The sequence below is a fragment of the Rhinolophus sinicus genome, chromosome 1, assembly GCF_057876585.1.
Source record: "Rhinolophus sinicus isolate RSI-liver-muscle chromosome 1, RSI-T2T, whole genome shotgun sequence".
NCBI lineage: Eukaryota > Metazoa > Chordata > Mammalia > Chiroptera > Rhinolophidae > Rhinolophus > Rhinolophus sinicus.
In genome coordinates this window covers 151656946-151683497 of record NC_142501.1, presented here as the reverse complement: position 1 = coordinate 151683497, position 26552 = coordinate 151656946, and the positions used below count along the sequence as shown (strand labels likewise).

General features: G+C 31.2%; 1 protein-coding gene across 2 annotated transcripts in view; it reads left to right on the top strand.

The window, feature by feature from the left end:
- Positions 1-26552, top strand: part of TECRL (trans-2,3-enoyl-CoA reductase like) — an 83714-nt gene that overhangs the window by 53284 nt on the left and 3878 nt on the right. For both annotated transcript variants that reach the window (XM_074324493.2, XM_019756999.3), the window contains 6 exons: positions 3612-3715; positions 11140-11255; positions 15705-15810; positions 17310-17382; positions 18218-18261; positions 22749-22806. In XM_074324493.2, coding sequence (XP_074180594.1) covers positions 3612-3715; positions 11140-11255; positions 15705-15810; positions 17310-17382; positions 18218-18261; positions 22749-22806 — 501 coding nt within the window. The remainder of the gene's footprint in view (positions 1-3611; positions 3716-11139; positions 11256-15704; positions 15811-17309; positions 17383-18217; positions 18262-22748; positions 22807-26552) is intronic.

The window sequence follows — 26552 nt, the reverse complement described above, 5'->3', positions numbered from 1 at the left end:
GTCCTACATATTCTTACCCATTTGGAAAAGGATATAAGCATGGGAGGTTAAGGACAGGGGCCCTGATAACTGAATCTAACAGTGGTATGGTTAATGATATATTGGATTCTATCAGCTTGTTTTATCCAAATATGATATTGACCGGACAACGTTTAAACATGTAATGCCAATACTCTGTTCCTTGAAGTCAGCAAAGGGAAGAGAAGAGTAGAAACTAAACCCCTCCTCAAACATGTCAATAGGTACATGGTGGAAAGATGTTTTCAGCACACTTTCAAGTGGTACAAAGCCATCAGAATTATTTGTCCTTATTACCATCACATGTTGTTATACATGATTGTCACAATGACATTACTGACCATTTGGGTATCAAATTCTTTACCTTGATCCACATTGCATTAGCTTCCTATAGCTGTGTAACAAATTACCACAGATTAAGCAGCTCAAAATAACACTCACTTATTAGCTTGAAGATACAATATGGCTTGGTCTTCTGCTCAATAATCTTTGCTGTATATTTCTCTTGCTGCTTCAAAACCCCAGAGTGCTAGAAAGCTCAGTCTCAGTTCCCCTTATCATTTTAAACTGATTACATAAATAATCTTATCAAGCCCTATGGTTTTAAATGTTAATGACTTTCAAATGTCTATAGATACATTTACCCAACTACTTACTTGACAGCTCCCACTTGAATGTCTGATAGATATCACACACTTAACATACCCTAATAGAAATCTTAATTTTCACCTACAAATTCTGCTCTTTCCTCAGTGTTCAGGCCAGAAATCTAAGACCAGTCTTTATCTTACTGAATCTTCTCTTCTTAAGATGAACCCACTCTATGTTAAATTATATATGGATTGATGCATTTTTAATGTTTCCACCACTGCCACCTTAATCCAAACAAATATCATCCCCTACTTGATGAATTTAGAGCCCCTCCTATATAATTTCCTTCCTTCCTTTCTTCCCATTTTCCATACAGTATCCATAGTGATCTTTTTTTTTTTTTTTAAGAAAACTTTTTTTTTTAATTTCTTGTAGTGGAGGCTATTTTTCTTTTTTATGGAATATTCCATGGAAGCCTTTATCTCTAGCACAAGCAGGTGAAGACTCTGTGTTTCGAAAGAGGGTTAGGATCCAGAGTCTGGGCTACTCTTTCTTCCCTTCTGATTCCCACAGTGATCAACAAAGCATCCTTGTGGGGAACCTGGGACAACCTAGAACATGATTTGGGAAAGGTTGGTGGATGGTTTCCAGGGTCATTTCTAGTGATTTTGCTCTCAGAGGCAGTTCAGTGGTATCAGCCAAGCCATAAGAATGCCATAAGAATGTCTACGTTAATTAAGATCTTATGGAAGGCCAATCACATGTAACTTTTTTTTCCAGATGGTACTTTAAGAGGGATAGATGAGGGAAGGAGTTGTTCATCTGGGAATGTCTAAATGTTCCCTTATTTTTGGAGGATGGTTTCACAGGATATAGAGTTCTCTTTTTTCTTTTTTTTTCTTTTTTTCTTTTTTTCTTTTTTTTTTAGCACTTTGATTACATCATCCCACTGTCTTCTGGTCACCATGGTTTCTAATGGCAAATCAGCCTATAATTCTTATTGAAGATCCTTTGTATGTGATTGCTTCTTATCTATTGCTGCTTTTAAGAGTCTGTCTTTGAGTTTTGACAGTTTAGTTATTTTGTGTCTGAGCTTGTGTTTCTTAGTTTATCTTTCTTGGAGCTTATTGAACTTCTTAGTTACACTTTTAAGGAATTATTTTTTCAAATGTATCCAATTTCTGGGCTTTCTCAAGGATAGTCTTTATTGCACACCCTTTCTTCAACATAGTATATGGACTAGAGCAAAAGCTTAAAAGGGAACCTGTGGAATAAGAAGTCCAAAGGGGGCTTTGAAAAGTACTCACATATTCCACAAAATCTAGAAAGTCATGCATATGCACATAGGACTCCACAGACTCTAGGAAGTCATGCATGTGCACATATATAACTACTCAGAAATACAGAAGAGGCCCTAAGCTCTTACATCTGGATAGTTTTGATTTTTAGCAGAAGCAGGAGAAGCAGCAGGCTAAGTCAGGGTTGTTAACTGCTGGCAGAGTGTTAAAGGTGTGCCCCGACATGTACACAGAGCTCTCAGTAACAATTTAAGACTTGTGGGGTCAAAAAATTTAAGGAAATCTCTATTTAATTATTAGCTAACAACCAATTTAACTAAGAAGATATTTTAGTGGCTACACAACAAAACATTAACTCAGAAAAGTCACTAAACAAATAAACAACAACAAACCCTGAGTAGGGGGGAGAAACTGATTTACATTTGTCACATTTATTTAAAATATCCAATTTGAAAGAAAAAAAAAAGCATAAGACATATAGAGATGCATACTGATTTAAAAAGGCAAATCATGCCTTTCCCCTGGTGCTTTGCAATGATCACTGAAAGCATTTTTGCCCCAATAAATTTATCCTGCGATAAAATCATTCAGAGTACAGTTGAAATGTAAGTCTACTGACACACAAAGATATACTATGCTGTAAAAGGGTAAAAATCATATTATCATCTCAATAGATGCAGAAAAAGCATTAGACAAGATATAGCACCTCTTTATGATTAAAACACTTAATAAAATGGGTACAGAAGGAAAGTACCTCAACATAGTAAAGGCCAAACATGACAAAACCTCAGCAGTATGGAGGTTCCACAAAAAATTAAGAATAGAATTACCATATGACCCAGGAATCCCTCTTCTAGGTATATACTCAAAAAATCTGAAAAAAAATTATCAGTAAAAGTATATGTACCCTTATGGTCACGGAATCATTATTCCCAGTAACCAATACATGGAAACAACTGGTGTCCTTTGATAGACGATGGGATAAAGATGTGGCATATATACACAATGGAATACTACTGTGCCATAAAGAAAGATTAAATAGTGCCATTTGTGACAACATGGATGGCTCTTGAGATTATTATGCTAAGCAAGATAAGTCAGACAGAGAAAGTCGAGAACCATATGACTTCACTGATATGTGGGATATAAAACTGAAGGCAACAAAGGAACAAGCCAAATAAAGAAAGAAAAACTCATAGACACAGACAACAGTTTAGCGGTTACCAGGGGTCAAATATATGATGACTGAAGGAGAACTGACTGGGTGACAAACACACAATGCAATGTATAGATGATGTAGTATAGAATTGTACAATTGAAACATATGTAATTTTACTAACCAATGCTACCCCCAATAAATGTAATGTTTTTTTGTTTTTTTTAATTTCAAACAAGTTTGAACCAAAAAAAGTTACTTTGTATTGTATTTGATTATAATTGTCTAATGTTACATTTTTTTAGAAAATAATAGGATAGTAGTTAGGGGTAATATGTACTTTAGATATTATTGCAAAACTACTATGCATTTGAAAATTTACTAGACATTTTAGAAAATTGATTTGTTCACAATTTATTTTACTTTAAAGTTATATTATACATGAAATTTTTATGTGAAATTAAGCCTTAGCTTTCACTGGTTTCACATTAAAAATTTACCATTATGTCTTGAAGTTGTATTAAAATAATATTTCTTTATGATTTAAGGTGGACCTTTTTTGAAGGACTATATAACCATTCAAAGTGTCGCTGCTTCCTCCATTGTCACACTCTATTTTACAGACCTAGGTAAACAGGTCAGTTGGACTACAGTAAGTATCAATTTGAAATGCAACATACATGTCCCACATTTTGATGTGAATAATTTGTTGACAGAGAGGACAAATTCTGTCAAATTAATCCATAGTGAAAAACAATATTGTACTGAATGGTATTTAGAACTTTACATTGTTACGATGATCAGTGGCCAAAATTTCATTCAATAATTGGACTGATGGAAATACACAGTTTAAAGAAGGAAGATTTTTTTTTTAATGTCAGTCTGTCCTATGACTTTTCTCCCCATTTCTACTTATCCTATGTCTTGTCAGTTAAATGGTATTTCTTTAGTTTTTATTTCTAGAAACCTTGGATAATGAATACCTTTTCACATTGGAAAGAGGGGAGATAAAAATGTTCAACAAAAAAATGTTGTAAGTCAGGGGGAGGAGAGTTTAGAAACAGAGTGAAGTAGTGAGACTTCTTTGATGGGTGCGTGGACTGGGTGGTGGTGGTGTTCTTTTGGTTCTACTTGGAGGAGGAGCTTTCAAAAGAGTAGTGACAACTGAAACCAATGGCATTAGAAGAATGACAACTACATTAAAATATACGGAGGACTAAAAAACAGAGAACATACTTGATATTAGTTCAAAAGTATTGAACTATTCATGAGTAATGGAATAGATGGGATAGCTTTAGTAGCAAGAGGAAATACTATGCTAATTAATGAAAGAAACAATGAAATTGTTAATCTGACATATAATTTTGACACTGATATACAAAGAATAGTGTAATCATTCTACTTTTCAATTAAATTGAACTTATTTATATTGTTTAGATTTTTAAATATTTTTGGATTACATTCTATTCCATATGTGATTCCATTTGGAATGTGATTCCATTTCATTTGTTATGTGATTACACATTTAATATTTTCTATTTAAAATTGCTTTCCTGTTTGCATTAATGATCGATGCTATCATCCTTACTGCTTTATTTTCCCTTTATAAACAATCTATTTTTAAAATTATTATACACACAAGATAATTCAGGCATTATTATTTAATTCTTGAGAAGACTAATTCAAGTTTATATTAATTAGTTAAAATATAGTCACACCCTTTACTTTTTTCCTTTAACATATATTATCTCCTTTCACTTAAATAATTATATTTATTTTATCTTTTCTGGTTAAACAGTTGCTTCAGTTTCCATAGTTTGTTGAGTTTTTGAGTACTAATTAGCTGCAATAAAAACTGAGTCTGACATTCAGAATCCTTGTGAGGTGTGCTAGAATGTTCACAAAACAACCTATTAATGCAGGCATTGTGTAAGAAAAACATTTAATACTTAAATGTGATATCTACAGACTTTTGCTAAGAGAGATTTTAGACAAGCAGATTTTGGTCTTCAAAGGTTAAAATATTCAGTGTTTGTCCACATTTATGATGAAAAGGGAATTCTGTCTACAGAAGTTTGTCAGGGTGAGCGGCATTAACTGTGAGTTCATTAGAAATTCCAGCTGCATCATTTGGATAAGCACTGAGGAGAAAAAGTGCTAAGGTGGAATTCTATGACAATTTTACTGGAAATTATAGCTTATTTGAGAGGAAAGTCATTTAGGTGACAAAGGAAACTCTGCAAATAAACTGGATATTTTTAAGCTAACCCTATGGTTCACACACTCTTCTGCAGCAAATGAGTTGTTCTATTAAATGCTAAAAATATACACATTCCATAGCAATCACACCCACTTTATATCAACTGAATTATACAATAAAAGCAATATTTTATCACACATAACATTCTTGTACTTATAAAATATTAAATGTGCTCCTATAATAGCATTATCATAGTGTTTTTTTTTCTTTTTAGAAACAATCTCTTTAATTTAGCAAAGTCAAAATTAAGATTTTAATCATATTTTACATCAAGTAAGAATGTCTTGTCACAGAATATTAAGAAATTTCTTGCCTCATTGAACTTATTGAAAGACTTAGGAGGAAGGATTAATATATGATAGCAATCCTCATTATATAAATCCTATTAACTAGACTAAAGATGTTACTCGTTTTTCACCATTTTTACATTCATTCATGTGTGTATGTGTAGTTCTATGCAATTTATCTCATACATTTATGTATCTACCACCAAAATCAGATACAAAATTATTTCATCCCCACAAAGGAACTCCCTCATGTTACCCCCGTATTCACTCACTTTCTTCCCTATCCTGGGGCAACTACCAATCTGTTCATCCCTATATTTTTGTCATGTCGCAAATGCTATACAAACAAAACTAAACATTTTTTTTTTTTTAAGATTTATATTTATTTTTCTGTGAGCATAGTGCCTTTGGGACCCATCCTAGTTGTTTTATGTATCATTGCTCAGCTCCTTTTTATTGGTGAATAGTATTCAGTTGCATGGATGTAGCAGAGTTTGTTTCACCATTCATACATTGACAGACATTAGGGTGGCTGTCAGTATTTTGCTATTACAAATGATGCTGCTATCTATTATTGTAGAGGTATTTGTGTGAACATAAGTTTTTATTTACCTGGGACACAATGTTGAGTTTCAAGAGTATAATTTCTGTTCTGAATACAGTCCTTTGATACGTGGTTTATGAAAATTTTCTCTCACTTTTTAATTTGTCTTTTCATTGTCTTAACACGCTTTGTTGTGCAAAAAGTTTTCAACTTTAATGCAGTCTAATTTATTGATTTTTTTCTTAAGGATCTTGCCTTTGTTAGCACATGTAAAAACCCTTGCTTAGCGCTGGATCTGTGAGGTTGTTCTCCTGTTTTCATCCAATACTTAATAGTTTTATATTTTACATTTTAACATTAACCTATTTTTATGTAAGGGATTATCTATTTTTTTATTGCCAAAGAATATTTTCTTTCAATTTTCCTCATGTGTTCTACAGTTCATTTTCTGTTTTTTTTTCTTGCCTCATTTTGGATTAATTGTCATACTTTCTTATCTATTGGGCTATTATTTTGATAGTTATATCTTCTTTTTTTTTTAGTAACTCTAAGGGTTACCCAAGAGATTGTAACTTACATCTTAAAATATTAAACACTAATTTAAAATGCTTAATTTAAGTTTACTAATATGAAAATACTTCATAGATAGTTGAGTGACTAACATATTTGAGCTCCTCCTAACTCATCTTTTATTGTTGTGGTAAATTTTAATTTTCTATATTTCTAATGCAAATTCTCTAATATAATTTTATATGGCCAACATTTTTTTAGCTTTATCATTTTTATTTCAATTTAGTTCTTCCTTTTAATGATGAGCTTTCATCTGGTAAAATTATCCTTCTTCCTGATGAATACCTTTAGTGCTTTATTGTAGCTCTGCCATTGATGAATTCTCTCAATTTTGTTCATATTAAAATTTATTTATTTAACTTTCATTCTTGGAGAATATTTTTGCAGAAAAAAATAATGTCATGTTAGCAGTAGTTTTTGGTTTCACTTAACAAAACTTTATTATGATTTTTGACTCCTATTGTTTCTCTTGAAAAATCCACTATATTCCTTTGAAATTAATGTGTCTTTTCTCTGATTTTACAACTTTCTCTTGCTTGATTATCAGCAGTTTGACTAAGATGCACACAGTTATTATTATGTTTTTATTTATGTTAATTTGATTTTATAGTATAATCTGAGTCTATGGTTTGATATCTGTATATCTGTCTATATATAAATTTATATATTTAATTTAGAAATAAAATAGGATATCTCTTCACCTTTTGATTCTCCATTATTCTCTTTGTATTCTCCTTTGGGGCTCATATTACATTTCTATATTTTTTTGTTTTAGGGTTTTCAAATATTTGCTGAAATTCTCAACCTTATCTTTTATTTATTTAGACATATAAAATACAGTGTTTAAAAGTAGGTATCTGTTAATTCTGTTAGGTCAATCTTCATTTCATCTATTTTAAATGTCGGCTGTTTCTCTAGGTTTTGGTCACAATATCTTTACTCCTTGTATACTTGCATATTTCTGCCTTAGTGCAGGACAATTCATGTAAAAAAGTTTAAAAATAACATGAGGCTTAGTGTTATGTTCTTTCAAAGATAATGTATCATCCTGCAGATGGACTAAGGGCATTATAGGGTACCTAGTCATCCTAATCCAATCAGTGATTGAAACAATTTAAAGCTGAGCTTCAGTACCTGTGAAGATAGATCGATTTCTGATTCATCTTCACTCCTAGGGTGTAACTCCTAACCCAAATTCTGTAGGTTATATAAGGCCACCTTCATCTTTGAAAGATATCAAGCAACTGTTTTTGTCATTCCATTCTCAAGCGCCCACAGATTTGGTTTTCTTGTCTGGCTCTTATCAGGTTTCATATCCTAGATTCAATCACTATTCAAAAGCCTCATTTAAAAAATCTTCATTTGTTTGTCTTGTTCTTTTTTTGTTTTGTTATTCTGTTCTTTTCAGTTTTATATACCACATATCAATGAAATCATATGGATCTCGACTTTTTCTGTCTGACTTATTTAAAAACTCACAGACACAGACAATAGTTTAGTGGTTACCAGAGGGTAAGGAGGGAGGAGGATGGTAGATGAGGGTAAAGAGGATCCAATATATAGTGATGGAAAGAGAACTGACTCTGGGTGGTGAACACACAATGTGATACATAGATGATGTATTACAGAATTGTACACCTGAAATCTATGTAACTTAACTAATAATTGTGCCTCCAATAAACTTTAATAAAAAATGCTATTTAAAAAAAAAAAATCTTAACTTTCTAATTCTTCAATAACTTAGTAGTTCTTTGAAGCCTGAAAAGCATTTTACTCAATTTTTCTTTCTGATCTCATTAGGATGGTTTATTTGAAAAACTTGGAATAGAATGCTTCATTATATGTTAATTATATAGTGGTTAGACTAAACAAACACCAATATCCTTCTACTATCAGATTAGCTTCAATAGTACTCGAGTACAAAATGATTGTTACTATTAGAAAGTGCTTTCATCATTTTATTTAGTAGCTCTCCTATCTTTAGAAGATTAAAGTTGGTACTGCTTTATTTTTGTTGGTAATTTTCAACAACCGTGAAATGTGCAATTCATTTTGTTCTCAATTGTCAATTGTAATTTTAGGAACATGTAAAGCCAACATCACCCTAATAATGAAAGGATTTATATATATATATATATATATATATATATATATATATATATATATATATTTTTTTTTTTTTTTTTTTTATTTTTTTTTTTCAATAAAGAATGAAATGCATTAAGCACAGTCTAAGCACAAAGGTCCCGTTCAATTCATGATTGCAGTTGCATAATTTAATTTTCATTTTCTAAAAGAGCTTATTGCTTTCTTCCTTTTTGCAATTTAGACATATACCAACTGGAATATGCCATAGAAGTTCTAAAAAAATCCCAATTACCTAGCTTGCTTGGTGGAAGTAGTGAATTTTACATTTAATGCAACACATTAGTGTTGCATACAGAGAACTTTCCATGAAGAGGAATCATGAAAGTAATTTGATATTGGAAATAAAATGGAATTTAAAAGTATTATATATCTTCAAAGTAAAAAAAAAAAATGTATCTGCTTATTTTGATTATAGAATCTCTACTAAATTTTTGGATTATAATGGAGTTCCTGATTTTGTAAATTTTTCTGATTTGCTTAGGCTTATACCTGGCATATTTGCTTGTTATTTTGGTTTTGGTTTTTCTCTCTGTTTTTGAAAAAAAGAATAATTCCTTTTTTGAAGGCTGTCATTAATATTTGTCAATCTGACCCTCCTTTTTATTTTCCAGAAACTATTTTCTGATTATGTTTCACGTTTATTAAACACCCGCTCCCGTTTCTTCTGTTTGCACCCAAATGAACTTTGTTTTACTTTTTCTTTTTTTTCTTTTTTTGATAGATGCATCGTCTGAAAGTTATTTCTTATCATTTTCTAGTGCTTTCAGGTTAGGAACTATTCTTCATACTTGGGTACTGTTTTAACTCCCATGTTTCAGCATGAACAATATTTTTCATAAAATATTTGGCCTCCTAGAACATATTACTATAAACTAGCAGTGTCTCTCAATTTATTTTTAGAAGTTGATGGAGATAAGATTGTAGTTTAATTTCCTCTGATCCAAAGAAACTTTATATTTGTAATAGCATTTTTATGAACTTAATAAAGAGTGATGTTTGGCCAGGTTAACAATTATTCACAACATTTTTCACATCTGATATAATACTAAAAAATTTACTCAAATTTGGCTTAACTAGATCAGATGGCATTAAATAAATATTTTAAACTTTTTGTTGTAATAAAACAATCACTCCCTTTATTATTCTAGAGTATTAATGATACTTTATTAGTAGGCATTCAAAATTGGTATTTTTCTTTATGTATAAATAATCAGGCATGTTATCTCCATAAATTAATATAGTCTCTCAGTAAAAAGATCACTTTTATATTGAATTTATCAGATGTTGCATTGCTTTTACCCTCACAGATGATAAATATGGTTAGAAGAATTATAACTTAAGAAACCTACATATATAAATCACAGTATGTGAGTACGTATATAGATATATATGGTTACATATATATGTGCATATATACGTAAAACTATGCATAATTTATAATGAATGGGCACACCTGTATATTTGAGAAAAACGTGCAGCTCTACATTTTCTTCCTTAGAAAATAATGAAAATCGGTGAAGACAAAATAGTAATGGCAGTTGAATTTATCATTGTAATGTATGTATCCTTTCTGTTTTCCTTGAATGCTCAGAGGTAAATTACTTTCCTTTCTCTGTCTGAAAATTCTGGAGAATAACTTTAACTTGGTTTTAGCATCAAAATAAAACCACATAATGGACAGTTATCGGAATCAAAAACTATCTGAAACCTGTCAGCTGAATTATCTTTTTGGTCTTGTTTCCAAAGCTCTTTCCAAATCTTATGATTGTCTCTCTATAAATCAGATATTTCTCTCCACATATATGATGGCCCCTCAGCTCCAAAATCCAGAGTACAACCTTTTAGTTACCCACTCAGACTCATTAGAAATAAAGTATGAAATTTCCAAAAGAAAGGACTAAATTATTTCAATTTGAATTAGGGTCAAATCATTCAGTGACCACAGGGACAGTTCCCATAGAAAGTGGAGTATGTATGTGGCTGGGGCGACACAAAGAAATATGTTTAGAAGAGTTTGGTAGTTAAATAGAAACCCCTTGTTCTATTTATGAAGAAATCATTATAGTAAGTTTAATATTGATTTTTATTTTAAATTATATTTATAATTGTCCTCTTTATCTCTTGGCTCGTTCATCCAGGGAAGACTTCTTGTTATTTTATTAGTACATTGTCTAACTCTTCTGAAAGAATATGGTCAACTGTCCATCTCACCAGTTCATACAACAGGTTAATTTATGGTTTAACCTAAATTACTTTCTCATTTTCAGGTATTTTTGGCTGAATACACAGGACCTCTGTTAATATATCTCCTCTTTTATTTGAGGATTCCATATATATATGACATGAAAGAGAGCTCTAGAAGGATGCGCCACTCTGTGGTACAGTAAGTAATACATATAGTACATATAAAAAATTAAGGTGGAGATGAACTGGTATGCAGATATTTATAAAACTAATTAGAATGGATTCAATTGTAAGGAAATATGTTTTAGGTAACAACAAATAATGTATACACACCAACTTGTACATTTATAAACAGCTATTAGATATACTACCTTAAAGTAGAGCTAATTTAAGATTATAATAATTATAATTAACAAGATAATTCTGGAAATTTAGAAATAGAAGAAGCTTAAAATTATAAAGAGAGGCTATGTATAAGGTTCAAAATATAAATACTTCTTTAAAAGCATGGGCAACATTGCATAGGAAAGAAATAATGATGTAAGTAATAAACAGGAAAAAAATGTTTTACAAGTTTCCATTAGTAAGTCAAAATCCAAACTAAAATTTGACTTTGAAGTAAGACATAAAACAAACAAACAAACAAATAAACAAACAAGAACTAGCACAGTTATAAAAAGTAGAATCTCTTTCTGTCTCTCTCTGTCTCTCTCTGTCTCTGTCTCTCTGTCTCTGTCTCTGTCTCTGTCTCTGTCTCTGTCTCTCTCTCTCTCTCTCTCTCTCTCTCTCTCTCTCTCTCCCCTCTCTCTCCATACCATATTAAAGAGAAAGAGAATAATTCAAGATGATACATTGAGATGTAGGATTAGCAATAGGTACAAAATAAAAGAACCAGATGAATTGACAAAATTCTAAGTGAATTAAGAAGCAAAATTTAAGTCTTAGGGACACTAGAAGACAGAGAATGATTTGATTCCTGACTTTGTCATCTCTAATTAAGCTTTTCCTAACCCTTAATGTCTGTACTCCAGACACACTGACCTCTCTTATCCTTACATCTACCATGCTCCCTTTCACACAAGGGCACTTTTATAAGCATCCCTCTTTCTCCATCCTCGTTACTTCCTTCCTTATCTCTTATTCAAACTTCAAGTAGAACCTAAATATTTCTTACTCAGGGCAGTCATTGCTATTCCTACCATGACAAATATGGTACTTTTCCTTTATACAATATTTTTTCTTTAAAATTATATATTCATATAACCATTTGCTTGTGTCTCTATAAAGTTTTATGGTGGATGCACTTTGACGTCCAGTCTATCTTCACTGCTTAACACATTACCTGATTTACAGAGAATATTCAATATAAATGTTTTGAATGATAAGATTGATGAACAAATTACACAAATTGGTTTTTTACATTGGTTCCTTTTGGAATATAAAAGATAAGAACCTGACCTTGATGGGAGTTCTTGGATGGCTTTTCTAAGAATGTTGCATTTGAACTATTTTCTTTTCTTTCTGGAGGGATGAGTCAGATTTTAAATTTGAGGAATCTTCATATGGAAATTTTCTGTGGTACAAAGCGGTTGGTGCTTTGTAGGAGCATAATTAAAGCTAGTAGGGCAGAGGCACAGACAAACAAGGGCATATTCGCCAGGTCAATACAGGGCAGGTTGTTCAGGCCTTTTTGGCATTAACATCTGTCTTTCTTTTTCTTAAGAGTAGAGAATGCTCAATTCACTTAGAAAGAGTACAGGATGGAGAGTTCATAAAGAGAATGTAATTGCACTCAATTTTTAGATAAAATATATAATATATACCAGATATATAGCACATGAACAAAAGAACACTTTTATTCCCAGTGGTATTCTCAAAGGAATTGACTGACAGTTGGTTACTATTCTTAAACACAAACACAGTATGGTTTTATAACACCTCAGTGATAAATGTGTTTTGCAACATAATTCCAAAATAGCAAATATTGTTAAGATTATATGAAATCATTCCAGAGCAGATGCACACAAATACACAAACTATTTCTGAAATGTGAATGTCTAGTAGAGATTTATAAAATAATCACAAGGCTTCTAAGGCAATCCAATTTCAGGATGGATGATGGCATTTCTCAAGGTTAAAAATATAAAATTTAAAATGCTATATCCATTTGCCACATACTCCAATGTTAATTCTCCAAAAGTGCTTTGAATCAAATTACAGAGTCAAAAGTATTGTTCAGCTAAGTTCAGAACTATATGTGACTCAACTGCCACCAAATTCTTTGGAATCTCTTGGAAACCTCTATACACGAGAGCTAGGGTCAAATCTCCTGCAGGATCTCTATCCCCATCTGCAGTTAAAGGTGATCCCACAGCCTGGTGTAACACAGATGTCCTTTATGCAGTTGACAGTATTTAAGATAGAAAGTATATACTCAAAATTATCATGGTCCTTCCACTAGAGGGATTGAGTGAACTAGCTCACTGGGGCTAAGACCACACCTCCCCGGGGTTTCTAACTGCATCATCAGGGATGGAAAAGCAGCTAGAGATGGATGCTTTAGAGAGGGATGGAAAAGCAGCTTGCACTCAGCACTCAGTTTAATTATCTGCCTTAAATATAAGAGGATACTTTAGATATTAAGATGCTTTATCCCTCTTTAGTTCACCCACCTCGTTAACCCCACACTTTCAGGTTATCCTTCATATCTCACACTCCATCTCAATAAACTCTCGTCCTCTATTTGTTGCCTTCCCCGAATCCTACCCAACTCCTGGAATCCTTCCATGGTGCCCTCTGCAATTCAAAGTGCATTATTAGCAAAATTTCTTATATCCTCAGCCTTTCATCTGAATATTGCCTTTATATTCTTCATCAACAGTAACCTGATACACTGCCTCCCTTGCAGCTCTGTAAAGCTGAGACGTGTCTTCTTTCACAGCCCTCACATCTTGAAACTCACTTAATAAAGGATAATATATTTTCAAATATTATAACTGGAGAAAATAGTTGAACCCACGCCTATTTATGGATGTTCCATTAGTTAAGTGTAGAACAGAGAGATGATATTTCAAAGGAAGTAAATCGAAATTAAATAAAATAGGAATATTTTGAAATGAAATCAAACTTAGCAAGTTGCCAATAATGTGCAAAGTGGCATGTATCCAAATGTAAAGCCATACAGTGTATGCTATTTTGGTCTCTATATCTCATAGTATAGTATAAAATAAGTGGGTGAACTAACTAGTTGAGCGGTATCATAGCTTGAAACAGAATTTCTCATTTAGGGCTCTGTTACATTGCTGGGCATAACCTAATTTTTCTGCTTTATGACAAAATGGAAAACTTTATTACTCAGGTAACTATAGAAATATTTGTACAAAAAAACCCAACAAGTTAGGACACAGACTAATTCCTTCATCAGTCTTTTGAACCCACAAGGCAACCTCCTATATTAGGACATTTGCTTTTGTTGGTCTTTCTGTCTAGAAAACTCACCCCCAGATATCCACACTGTTTGTTCTCTCTCATATTTCAGAAATTGTCTATTGTTCATAGATAAACACGTCACATAAAACATGTCTCTCTGATATAGGTGCACAATTATATATTTACGAATTAATGAACAATGATAAATTCCTTGATGACTTAGCCAGGTGGGTTTGTGTTTATTTGTTTGTTTTCCTTAAAGTCATTATTATTAGTACCAGATATCATTAATTCATTTATGTTAAAATAAACTCCCAGTGGAGACTCAATATTCATTTTACATAGAGTAAATAGCATGCTCAAGCTTTATTGGTTGGATAATGCAATTTTTGATCCATATTGATTTTCTTGAGTAGTAGCCAAAGTTTTTGAAATTTTATACTTTTACTTATATCAAAATAGGCACATATGTTAGTGGAAAATATTTTTTAAAATATAAAAAAGAAAATATACTTCTGGAAATCACATTTGACATTTACTTTTCAAATAGTATTATATATAGTATAAATAGTATTTATATATAGTATAAATAATATTTATATATAAATGACAAGTAGAGGTGGCAAGTTAGAACAACAGCAGCAAAACACATAGAGAGAAACAAAATATTGCAATATGTTAGGTTGCTACAAACCAAATATAAACTAAACAAAACACAAGTTGCATTGTCTTCATAGAAGATTAAATTCAAACTTTTAATTTATGGTGCTTGCTAAGGAACAACCAGATAATGAAAAAGGTACTCTTAGTATTATAAAATGTCAAATGCATTCTAAGTAGATTTTGGATATTTTTAAAACTTCTAAATTATCTGCTTCAATTTAGAGGCATTTTGATATGAACACATTAACAATTGTTATATTCATACATATTCCTGGAGCAGGTGTGAACAGATAGCTTATAACTGGGATTGTAATATATTTCTAGTGTCATAAGAAGTAAATTTATAGAGACTGTTGTACCATTACTTATTAAATAAATTCAGAAATTTTCTGGATTGAAAATATTATACTAAACACTTGTGTTTTGGTTACTGGAATTAATATTTACTAATATAGAATATCACAGTAAACTAAAAAAGAAATGAAAATGTTTTATGAATAAGGCAAGCCAGATTTTTGGAAGGAAATTTAATGTGTTTGTTTTGTTTTCTTTTCAGCTTGGCATGCTTCTGTCATTGTATACACTATATTCGATACCTTTTGGAAACTTTATTTGTTCACAGAGTTTCTGCAGGTCATACACCTTTGAAAAATTTAATAAAGGTAGGGATTGATAAATATTGTAATTGTAATTTATTGAGAGATTTTGTATTTTGGATCATCTGCAAAATAATTCAATCATGTTTATTTCTCTCAAGCCTAGTTTCTTTTTGTTCAACTATCATATATCAAACATTCTGTTCTGAAATGTCATTTCCTGGTTGACCTATTTCTTTGGAGCTGCCTTCACCCAATAATCCTTCATAGAAAGATTTACCAAGAGCTTGTGTTATAAGGTGCATATACTCAGGCACCTTTTAACGTTGGAAATACTTAGTATTAGATTCAGATTCTTTAAGTGTCATTTGAAGAGGAAGAATCTCATATTGAACTCTCCTATAAATATACATCTCTGTGATTAAAATAATGCTATACCCATGTTTATGATAGTTGTCAGTGTATGACAGTATCTTTTGATCTTCAAAAATGGTAAATGCAACAGTGATTAACCAACAAATAACTATTAAGAAAATAGAACATTTTCTGAACTATTGAAGTGGAAATGTACATTAGGTAGTACCACAATTCAATTTTCTAATTCAAATTAAATTTTATTTTTTTTCCAATTTAAAATTTATTTTCAACATTATGTCCTTACAAAAATATTCCTGGTCTTTTTTTGCAAATATCTGTTTTCCAAAAATATGGACAAGACAGCCATTCTATTATTGTCATTGTAATGAAACAGTAAACCCTAGAATTCTAGAACCTCAGAGACTCTAGAACTCTTAGAAACCTTAGAAATCATTTAGGCTAGCTTTTCTTTTAACAGAAGTATTCAAATTTATCATACAGTGCAAGATCAGTGTTATAGCCTAGGACTTCTAAAACCAGCCCCTTGCCCTTTGTAATAAATTAACATGCATTATTACTAATGGTTAAATAATGCATTCTTTTATTCATTTACTGTCAGGAAATACATATCTAATAAATACTTTATTTTTTTATTGCTTCATTCATATTTCTTACTTGATAGACAAAAAAAAAAAACATTGTTGAAAAACCTTCCTAAATTTGCCCTGTATCTTGAACACACATTTACATTAATAAGGGTTGAACAAAGGAATGCACTTTTTGATTGATATTAAACAGGTACTTTTAAAATGTTGATTTACTGGGTGAAGAAGCATTCCATTTATAATTTATACCATTTTTCATGTAAAACTATTGTAGTGTGGCACCTAAATGTATGGGGTTTAAATATATGATATAGGGGTGGCTGGTTAGCTCAGTTGGTTAGAGCGCAATGCTCTTAACAACAAGGTTGAAGTTCTATACCCACATGGGCCACTGTGAGCTGTGCCCTCCACACCTAGATCGAAACAACTACTTGACTTGGAGCTGATGGGTCTTGGAAAAACATACTTAAATAGATAAATGAATGAATGAATGAATGAATGAATGAATGAATGAATGAATAAAAAATATGATATATATTATATATTGCATGCTACATATAAGCCTAATTTTTACTTTGTGTTATTACTTTGTATTCTTTGTAGGGCTGTGCCTTTTACTGGGGATTCACTTCTTGGATTGCCTACTACATTAATCACCCACGGTATACACCACCATGTATGTAGGATTTCTTCTTAACTAAATTGCATGTATATACACTTACATAAAAATTAGAAGAAATGGAATTGGTGATACAGATGATGAGCTTATCAGCTAAGTCTATCATTTAGCACTTTTGTATATTCCAACTTTTCCACCATGAGCAAGGTGATATGTAGTAGGACACTGTATTAAATTCCACTTTGTCCATTACTCTTTATATGATTTGAGAAGTTATGTAACCAATGTTTTTCTTTATTTTAAAGAGAAGAATAAAACTTGTCTCATATATTTGTTTTTATATGAATAAATAGAAAATATTTAAAATAGTGCCTGTTACAAATCAATACAAAAAGAAAAATTATTCATATTTTTTATTGTTAAACATTAAAAAATCAAGAGATATCATTGGGTGTTATTATATGCTAAACCATGCTGATTGGGTGATTTTATTTTTTTTTTTTAATATTAAAACAATATCTTTATTTCAGTTTCTGATTTGGCACATGTATTAAAGAGTAATCAACATAAACAAATAAATACAACATTAATTGGAAAGTAACAAACAAGATAGATTAAATCTGTGTTCAAAGAGTTTAATAACACAAATTAAAAATAAATTTGATTTGTATTCTAAATATAATTAGGTTACTACAAATAAAGTGCATGTGGAAAGTGAAAATATTTATATCTTTTCAGATTGCAAAAGTATCATCCCAAAAGGTCAATTACATATGAGATTAGTTTTGATTAAAGAATAGTGATAGCCAATAAACCTTGCCTGAATTATGTGTGTACTGTGACAAACCAAAATATAAGTGTTTTCATAATATCTTCTTTACCTCCTTTCTAGCATTTGGAAACAGGCAAGTCACGGTATCTGCTATCAATTTTCTCGTATGTATTATTTATATTATTTGCTATTCATGCTCTAATTGTGATATTATTTAAAATACAAAACAGATTATACTTGAGGATTTGCCATATAGATAATATGATCTATTTTTATATAATATACATAATGGTATTAAATGAAGTAAATCAAATAACTTCCCATAATCAAGTCATTAGCTCTCTAAATTTTTAATCAAAATGTCCCTCTCATTTATGAAGGAGGATAATCAGAATTATTTTAAATATAGTAAAATTTGGGATAACTATAATCACTAATTCTTTTTATTGTCTGACATTTACCAACTTACAAACTTCTAAGAGCAAAAAGTTCTAAGTGCAGATGAAAACATAATATGCTTTTTTGAATGAGATGTAGATCATTCTTAATTATTCTCAGTCTAGTTCTTTAAATCATTCTATTTAATTTCGTATATTACTGTTTGAATCAGGTACATATCAATCTGAGTACAACTGATGCCTTTTTATTTCTGACAAGCATTATTTTATTAGACATATTATTTAGTCTCATACACCACATAATTCCATGTTTCCATTGCTTATTCATGTTCTTCCCTCCTTCCTGTCCTTGATAGATTAACTCCCATGATAAGAATCCCTGAGACATTGATTAACTCCCATGATTTGTGTACAAGTCCATATCCTTTATGTTTTTTACTGAAAAACCACTCTTCATGAAGTACCTATGCCTTTCATTAAAGGGCATAAAGCATTGGAAGGGGCATCATTCCTGCTTTTATAATTGGAAAAAAAAACAAACAAAAACTGACCTAACATCAAAACAAAAACAACCCAAAAAATGAAAAAGTTAGTTTTGTTTTTGTTGTTATGTAGAGCCAGATTATCCCTGGTAAAAAGATTATATATGATAACCTCATTAAGTATGATTTTACTTAACTCATAAGTACTGGTGTATGAATCATCCAGTTTGTGAACTAACCATTAACAATCATAATTTTCTCTTTTGCTCCCTTTGTTTTATTTTTATGGCAATTCTGATTTTCCTAATATAATAAACAAAATATATTGTAAGCATAAAATATACTTTGCAATGCATACTTAATGTACTAGAAAGTTAGGTAATAATACCCTGTGGATAATCTTTGATTTTAGTGAGTTTTGCCATGTTTACAGTATATTCTGAGAAGTAGTTTATCACTTTCCCTTTGTTTAAATTTTTTCTGACTTTATGCAACTTTGTTTCCTTAAATATGTTCTGTTATTACATAATCTATAAGAAAAAAATCAAACAAATAGAATCAAATATGGGGAAACTTATAAAGATATTAGAATATCTTTCCCTATAAATTTTAGGTGCAATTTTGTTTTCCTGCTGTAAATATTCTAGACACACTATAATCCAGCCTTTTCATATTTCTGTGACCTTCTATCCTCTGACCCCAACTCCACCTACAAACCAACAAATAAAAACACCAAAATCACAACTGCAAAACATAATATATTTTATAATTTTTAATATTTTATTTTATAAAATAAAATTATGCTTCCTTTATCCACTCTTCCTCTCAACTTTATATTGACTCTGCAGAAGCAATTATAGTTTTTGATAATTCTGTGTACATTGAACATTGCAAACTACTGAAAATAACTCTTCTCCCTGGTTTCACCTCTGTGTCTCCAGTCTCATCACTATTTATCCATTCACTCACTTAGGTTAAGACTTTTTATTATTATTATTAAAATGCAAATAATCTTGGAGAAGTAATAAATTATGCTCTTATCAAGTAGTCACACCTTCTCTTGTAACATTTAGCTGAGAAGGACCTTGGGCACAGAACAGCAATTTTTGATTAGGGGAGAGGATGCTGGGAGCAACATATCATAGCTTTTAATAAAGGTAGAGGAGAGTTAGGGCTCTGCTGTGGAAATCACAGAAAGGCACGGGAACTGCTTGTGAATATTTGGTATTTGTGGATGAGTGAATGAGAGAAAAAGTGTGCCAAAGTTAAGTGCTTTCATTCTCAGCAATATGCTAAAGTTTGGTCATGACAATTTTTTGATCCTTTGCCTATTATTGATAAAAGTATTTACATTTATATTTTATTAAAGACTCAAAGAAAAATCTTGGACTGTATGTTTTCTCAGCATTTGCCATTTTAGTTTCCTCTCAAATCCCCTCAGGGATTGAGTGAAAAAGGTGAACGGATTACGAAGTACAAATTGACAAATTAGTAGTTACAAAATTGTCATGTGAATGTAAAGTACAATATGGGGAATATAATCAATAATACTGTAAAAACTATATATCATGTCATGTGTGTAATGGACTTATTGGGGGAATCACGTCTTAAATTATGTAAATATCCAACCACTATGCTGTACCACTGAAACTAATATAAAATAATATTGGATGTCAGCTATAATTGAAGAAAAATTGTCACAGGGATGTAAAGTACAGGATAGGGAATATAGTCAATAATATTATAATAACTATGTACAGTGTCAGATGGGTAATAGATATCGGGTGATCATTTTGTGAGGTATGTAAATGTCTAAACATTATGTTGTTTTCTACACCTGAAATTAATATAATAATGTATTTTAACCGTAATTGAAAATCATTAAAAAATTAAAATAAAGTAATTTAAAATTTAAATAATGTAAAATCAAACTTAAAGATAGCAACTGTCCCACACTTTATTAAGTAGTTTTGTTAATATATAATATGCCTAGTGAAGACATCTAAATTTGGTAAAAATCAACCCAAAAGAAATGTATAAATTATGCCGAGAAATGTTCTAGTGTTTCACATTTAATATGCCCCTGGAAGTTTAATTGGTGAAAGAAGCATATATTGAGTTTGCAGCACTGACTGGATTTTCTAATCTTACTCAGCCCTGACCCTAGAGGAAATTATATCAACCATTTTTATCTAGGTCAATTAGTACTGCAGATTGTATTGGACTTACTTATTCACCAGAGTTTTAAAGCCAGTGCTTAAGGTGAAAATTATAAATTGTCACAATTGCTCTTAAAAATCCATTAGGGAGTTGTTAAATTGATGATAAACTAAGCATCTCTAAGCATATAGATATAGTTGGATTTTTTTTCTCCCTTCTTCCAGAATGTATCTAGATAGGCATTTAATCACTATAACTACTGACTGGTTTGGGTAAACATCACCTAATGATAATTTACGACATTTGTATACGTCTGCTTTACTGGTCTAACTGAAACCAAAATGCTATTTTATTTATACCCATACTTGGTGTAGATGATTAATGTTTTAATATTTAGTTCAGTTGTGGTAAGTACAAAAAAGAAAATATTTTGATGTTTGACTGAGTAAAAAATATTGATAAATACAAAGTAAGTATGTTTCACCTAAAGATAAAACAATTTCTAATATAAAATTTGTTCATAAATATTTGGTAAGTTAATTTTATTATAATACATATTTTTATCATATATCTCATTTTGTGTTTGGTACTGTGAATGATGAAAAATAAGTGTGACGAAGTGTCAGGACTGAGAGATGAGCAAAAGATATGAAGTCCAAACAGATATATAATAAATCACCAATTTCATAATTAAGCGTTTTGTAATGCTGACAATGTGTGAGATAGAAATTTAGAGAAATAAGATGAACTTTCTGGAGAAGTTTTTATTGGTTACGTGGGTAACTAAAATTATCATAATAATTTTATTGAACAATTCATGAAAATACTTTATTTTATTTAATCATAAAATATCTATGAGAAAGGAATTAATATATTCATTTAGATGAAAACACACAATTTCTAATGTGTAAATTGCATAATCTCTAACAAAGAGAGAGTAAAATATGCAAGATTGGAACTCAAATCCATCCTACTAAAAGCCCACATTCTTAACCACATTCACATATAAATAATTCCAGCTATAAAATTCTTATCTAAAATTGCATACTATGTTATTAATAATACAGTCTTCATATGTTGAACACATACCTTGTATTACATAGGATAAGGTATATGTGGCAGACGAAAAGGGTCTTATTTTCCGAAGAAATACGTTGCAAACTGGGAGCATTAGCCCCAGGAGATGTTGGTAAGGCCAGAACCTCTTAGAGGGTCATAGTGGCCTATTAACAGGGACAACTACTAGTACAGTATACATGAGCAAGTGGTTAGATGACAGATGAGTAGTAAGTGCCTTTGTGGAACAGTACTACTTGAAATGGGTTTTCTAAACTGAGCTGAAACGAGCTGGGAATCAAACTACCAAACTTACAATAGAAATGTTGCTTCTCTGTTAATATATGTAGAATATGTAAATCTATGTTTGATTCTACATATGCCACTGACAACTTCTTTCATTACTATAATACAAAATTCCCTCTCCTTCAATTAGAGTAAAAATATAGCAGTTGAATCTTAGGGATTAATATGTTACATGGATACTAATATATCTACAAAATACACGTTTTAACGAGGCAGAGGTATATCACACTGAAAAAAAATGTTTTACAGATTTGTGAAGCTGGAAATCATTTCATCAATGTAGTGCTGGCTCATCCCAATCACACAGGTTAGTCCCTTCTCTTTTAATCTTTTCTAGAGTGAATTATGTTGATTATTATTTTTAAAAGCCTTAAAATCAATGGTTTTAAAAAGGGAAATAGCAATAATGGAAACATTTATGATAGCATGCCTTATTCCTTACCTTATAATGCCTATGTTTTACAAATATCTAAACAAAATAATATGCCCTAATAACGGCTTCTCTAAAGTAAAGTGTGTACACACATACCCACGCTCCCCTCCAACGCACACATGCCCCAAACAATTTCACTTAAAAATGTGCAAAAATAAACATATGATCAAGAAGTAAAGCACTATGAAATCCATTGACGAATATCCAGATTACTTAGGTTAGTTCTCAAACTTGATCTAATTTGTACAATGATTGACACAAGCATTGCCTAGGAGAGCACTTGGAATTTGGTAGTTAGCCAAAAATACTTGAAAACATTTAAATTTATATCATTTAATGATATTTTTAGTAAATCAATCCTCCCATTCAGGTTCAATTATCAGTAGAGATTCACAAATGCTTATTGCACACAATACGTAATTTAATTATACATTTTAAATAGTAATGATCAACATTTGGACTTCATGTTGTTATCAATCCAGCTGAAAATATAATAGCGTATGTTTTTCTTCAAGTTTGTTTTAATTTCTATCTGGATTTCTTAGAAATTGTCAGAATCTTACAAAAATCTTAACGATTTTTTTTTTTTGTCTTGCACATTTCTGGCAGGCTGAAGCATATGAAACACTTTCCAGAATAATTTTTATATAGGCATACAGTGAAATACATAGAATCAGAAATGGAATTTATTATATTACAATATTTGCAAACATGAAACATGCTTAATATAATAAACATTATTATATATTATTAAAACATGAAATAATATTTTGATAACAACTTATCTTTTTTGAGTATTAATGACCATAAACTCTATTATTATATATGGATATGTAAAACTACAATATGATTTAAAAATATGTTCTGACTCTTGCTGAAAAAATTAACAGGTTAATCAAATGCTATTGTGGTTTGCTGCATGCATTTTTATACAAGTAAAGCCTACATTTAATTATGAGGTTGAATGTCATTTTCATTTGATCCAAATTCATAGATCTGCTTAATTATCTTTGAAGGTATGTGAAGCCAAGATGTAAAACTGATATTGTGGTTGTTTTTTCAGTGTTGAAGAAAAATACAAGAGAATCCTACAAAAATGCTGAAATTGCCAAAGTTAAAAATATCACAAATTTTAATCTTGATTCTGACCCTTTAACAATATAACTGTGGTCAAGTTTCTTCATCCTTCTGCAATATGTTGTTATTTAAAAATGAAAATTATAAGTCATCATGTTTTCAAAGTCAAACATCACTTTGAAATCATTCATGTGACACTTTGCTTGTGTCTCTGTTACTCCACACTGTTTCTTGCTTTGAGATATCAGATGTCAACTAATCTTCTTTTCTTTGTTAATCGATTTTTTTTTTTTTTTTTTTTTTTTTTTTTTTTTTTGCCTGGAGACTCAGAACACATTTCTTTATTATCAAAGTCTATTAGTTTTGTAGGGTGTATCTTAGAGTTGACAATTCCAACTCCATTTCCCTAGGGACATGATGAAATCATCCAGTAGATTGATTCATGTCTTATTTTAGTTCTGGAAAGTTTTCTTTTATTAAAGTTTTAAAATCCATTGTGTCACATTGTGGACTGTGGGAGGAGGATGATGTTAAAGTACCTTATGTTATAGCTGCCTCTAATATATATCTATCACTTCCTATTTATAGTTTGTTTGTTTTTTTAATTTGGTTGTTTTTGTTCATTTACTTAATGTTCCTTATTCTATTGAACATGTGATCCTTAAACAAACTGAAATATGTTTAACATTACAGAGATGACTTTTTCTTTCTACTTTTTTTAGTACCATCAACTCTCATTTTTTCTACTTCTTATTTTGTCCACATCTATTTTGAGTTATGACATTTGTTAATGGTTATGTTTTTTGGTAACTGCAAATGCTTCTATGTATGTGTGTTTTATTAAATTTTTTTTGGTTTCTCTTTGGGGGATTATTTTTATCAGCAGGAGAAAAGAGAAGCTTCTCAATTTCTATTTTATACATGTAGAATATTTATATGAAAGCAGATCAACTTAATGTTCATTTTTAAGTGCATTGTTATTGAAAAGAAATAACATGTTTTTACAGAGGGAGTGATGGTGTTGAAGTCTCTAAAAAGTGTGCTCTGGAAGGGATGGGGGGTTCATTGTCTCTTTTGATTCTCTAAACACTTTTGTTTCTAAATTCCTTAATTCCCAGAACTATTTCTGTCTTTCCCTTCTGTAAGCCTCCAAGCAATGTCTTCCCCATCTGAGCTGCCTTCCTATACCACAGTGTGCTCGTTCGGAAGTACTGCCTCCTAAGACAAAAACCGCTGGCCTCACTATGAAATCATTTCACTTCAGTTCTCCATATCCCGTGTTGAGATGTATCAGGTCTCAGACCTATTTTCAGGATAGACCCTCATCTTTTGATAATGAACTATAAATAGCTACACACTCAAAATATTATTTTTCCTTATGTGAAATCGTTATCCAGCTATCAGTTCTTGTATCAACTCTAAATGAGTCTCTGGTGCTCTTGGATTTGTATTTCCCCACTTACAAATCAACTGAAGCTTTTAATAATATCAACTAGTTAGATTTGCTTTAGGTATGAGTTATGTATAGGGTGATGTTTAACGTTGAGTGTTTAAACAAGGTGTCACAAAACGTGTTCCCCGGAAGACATAATTTGATACAGAATAAGTTTAAAAGAAGCTTATTACAAAGTATGAAAAAGAAGGATGGAAGGAGAATTGTGCCAAGTGGGAGAAAGTGTGCTTTGATGCTGTCTCGCAATGTTCTCAGTCAATTCTATAGAGATAGTTGAAGTTAGGATAACCCTGTAGAGATTTCCAAAGTTGGAGTACTATAGAAATGGTTAATTGAATTTAGGTCTCCCTGGGAAGGGTGAATGATCTAGGATAAGGACGCTGTCTTTAATCAAGACCCTTCTTTCAGAGGGTCTGGCAGATGAAAGCTTTCTGCTACCAGCAATCTCAGCAGTTATGGAGAAATCCATTATTCCTGATGGGGATCTTGGCAGCATATCACAACATCCACCATAGTCCCCTGTTTTACTTCACAGGTCTACATATTTGTATACTTTCTGGGAACACCCCCACAGGATGCTAGTGGGCCTTTCTTTCTGGGGCAAATTTAAAAGAGATATGTTAGTGGGAAATTATACAGCCTTCACCATTGCACATGGTTTTGGTATAACAATTAATTTATACCATTTTCCTCTTCCACAAACTCCTAGATTCCCTTCACCTTTAACTGGCACATTTAACATCTCAAGGATTATCTGTTAGCATAACGTAGACCCTCATCTTGAGGGTCTGAGATTATGTCTCTATGTTCTTATCAGGACATAGATGTCTATGGGTCAACTGAGTACCAAAAGGTGTCCAAAGACTACAGGTAAAATATAATCACCATACCCTATTGTATAATAGCAGGTGTACCTCCTCTTCAAGATAAGGGTCAATTATCATGCCAACAGTAGTGATTCTGTCCTGACAGCTACAGGATCTTCAGGTTTTAAAATCCTTCTTTATAAATGGGAAATGTCCTGGTGTCAAGTACTGTAGCTTTTGTTTTCTAGGATGCAAATGAGATGGAGATTAGCATTCAAGAGGTT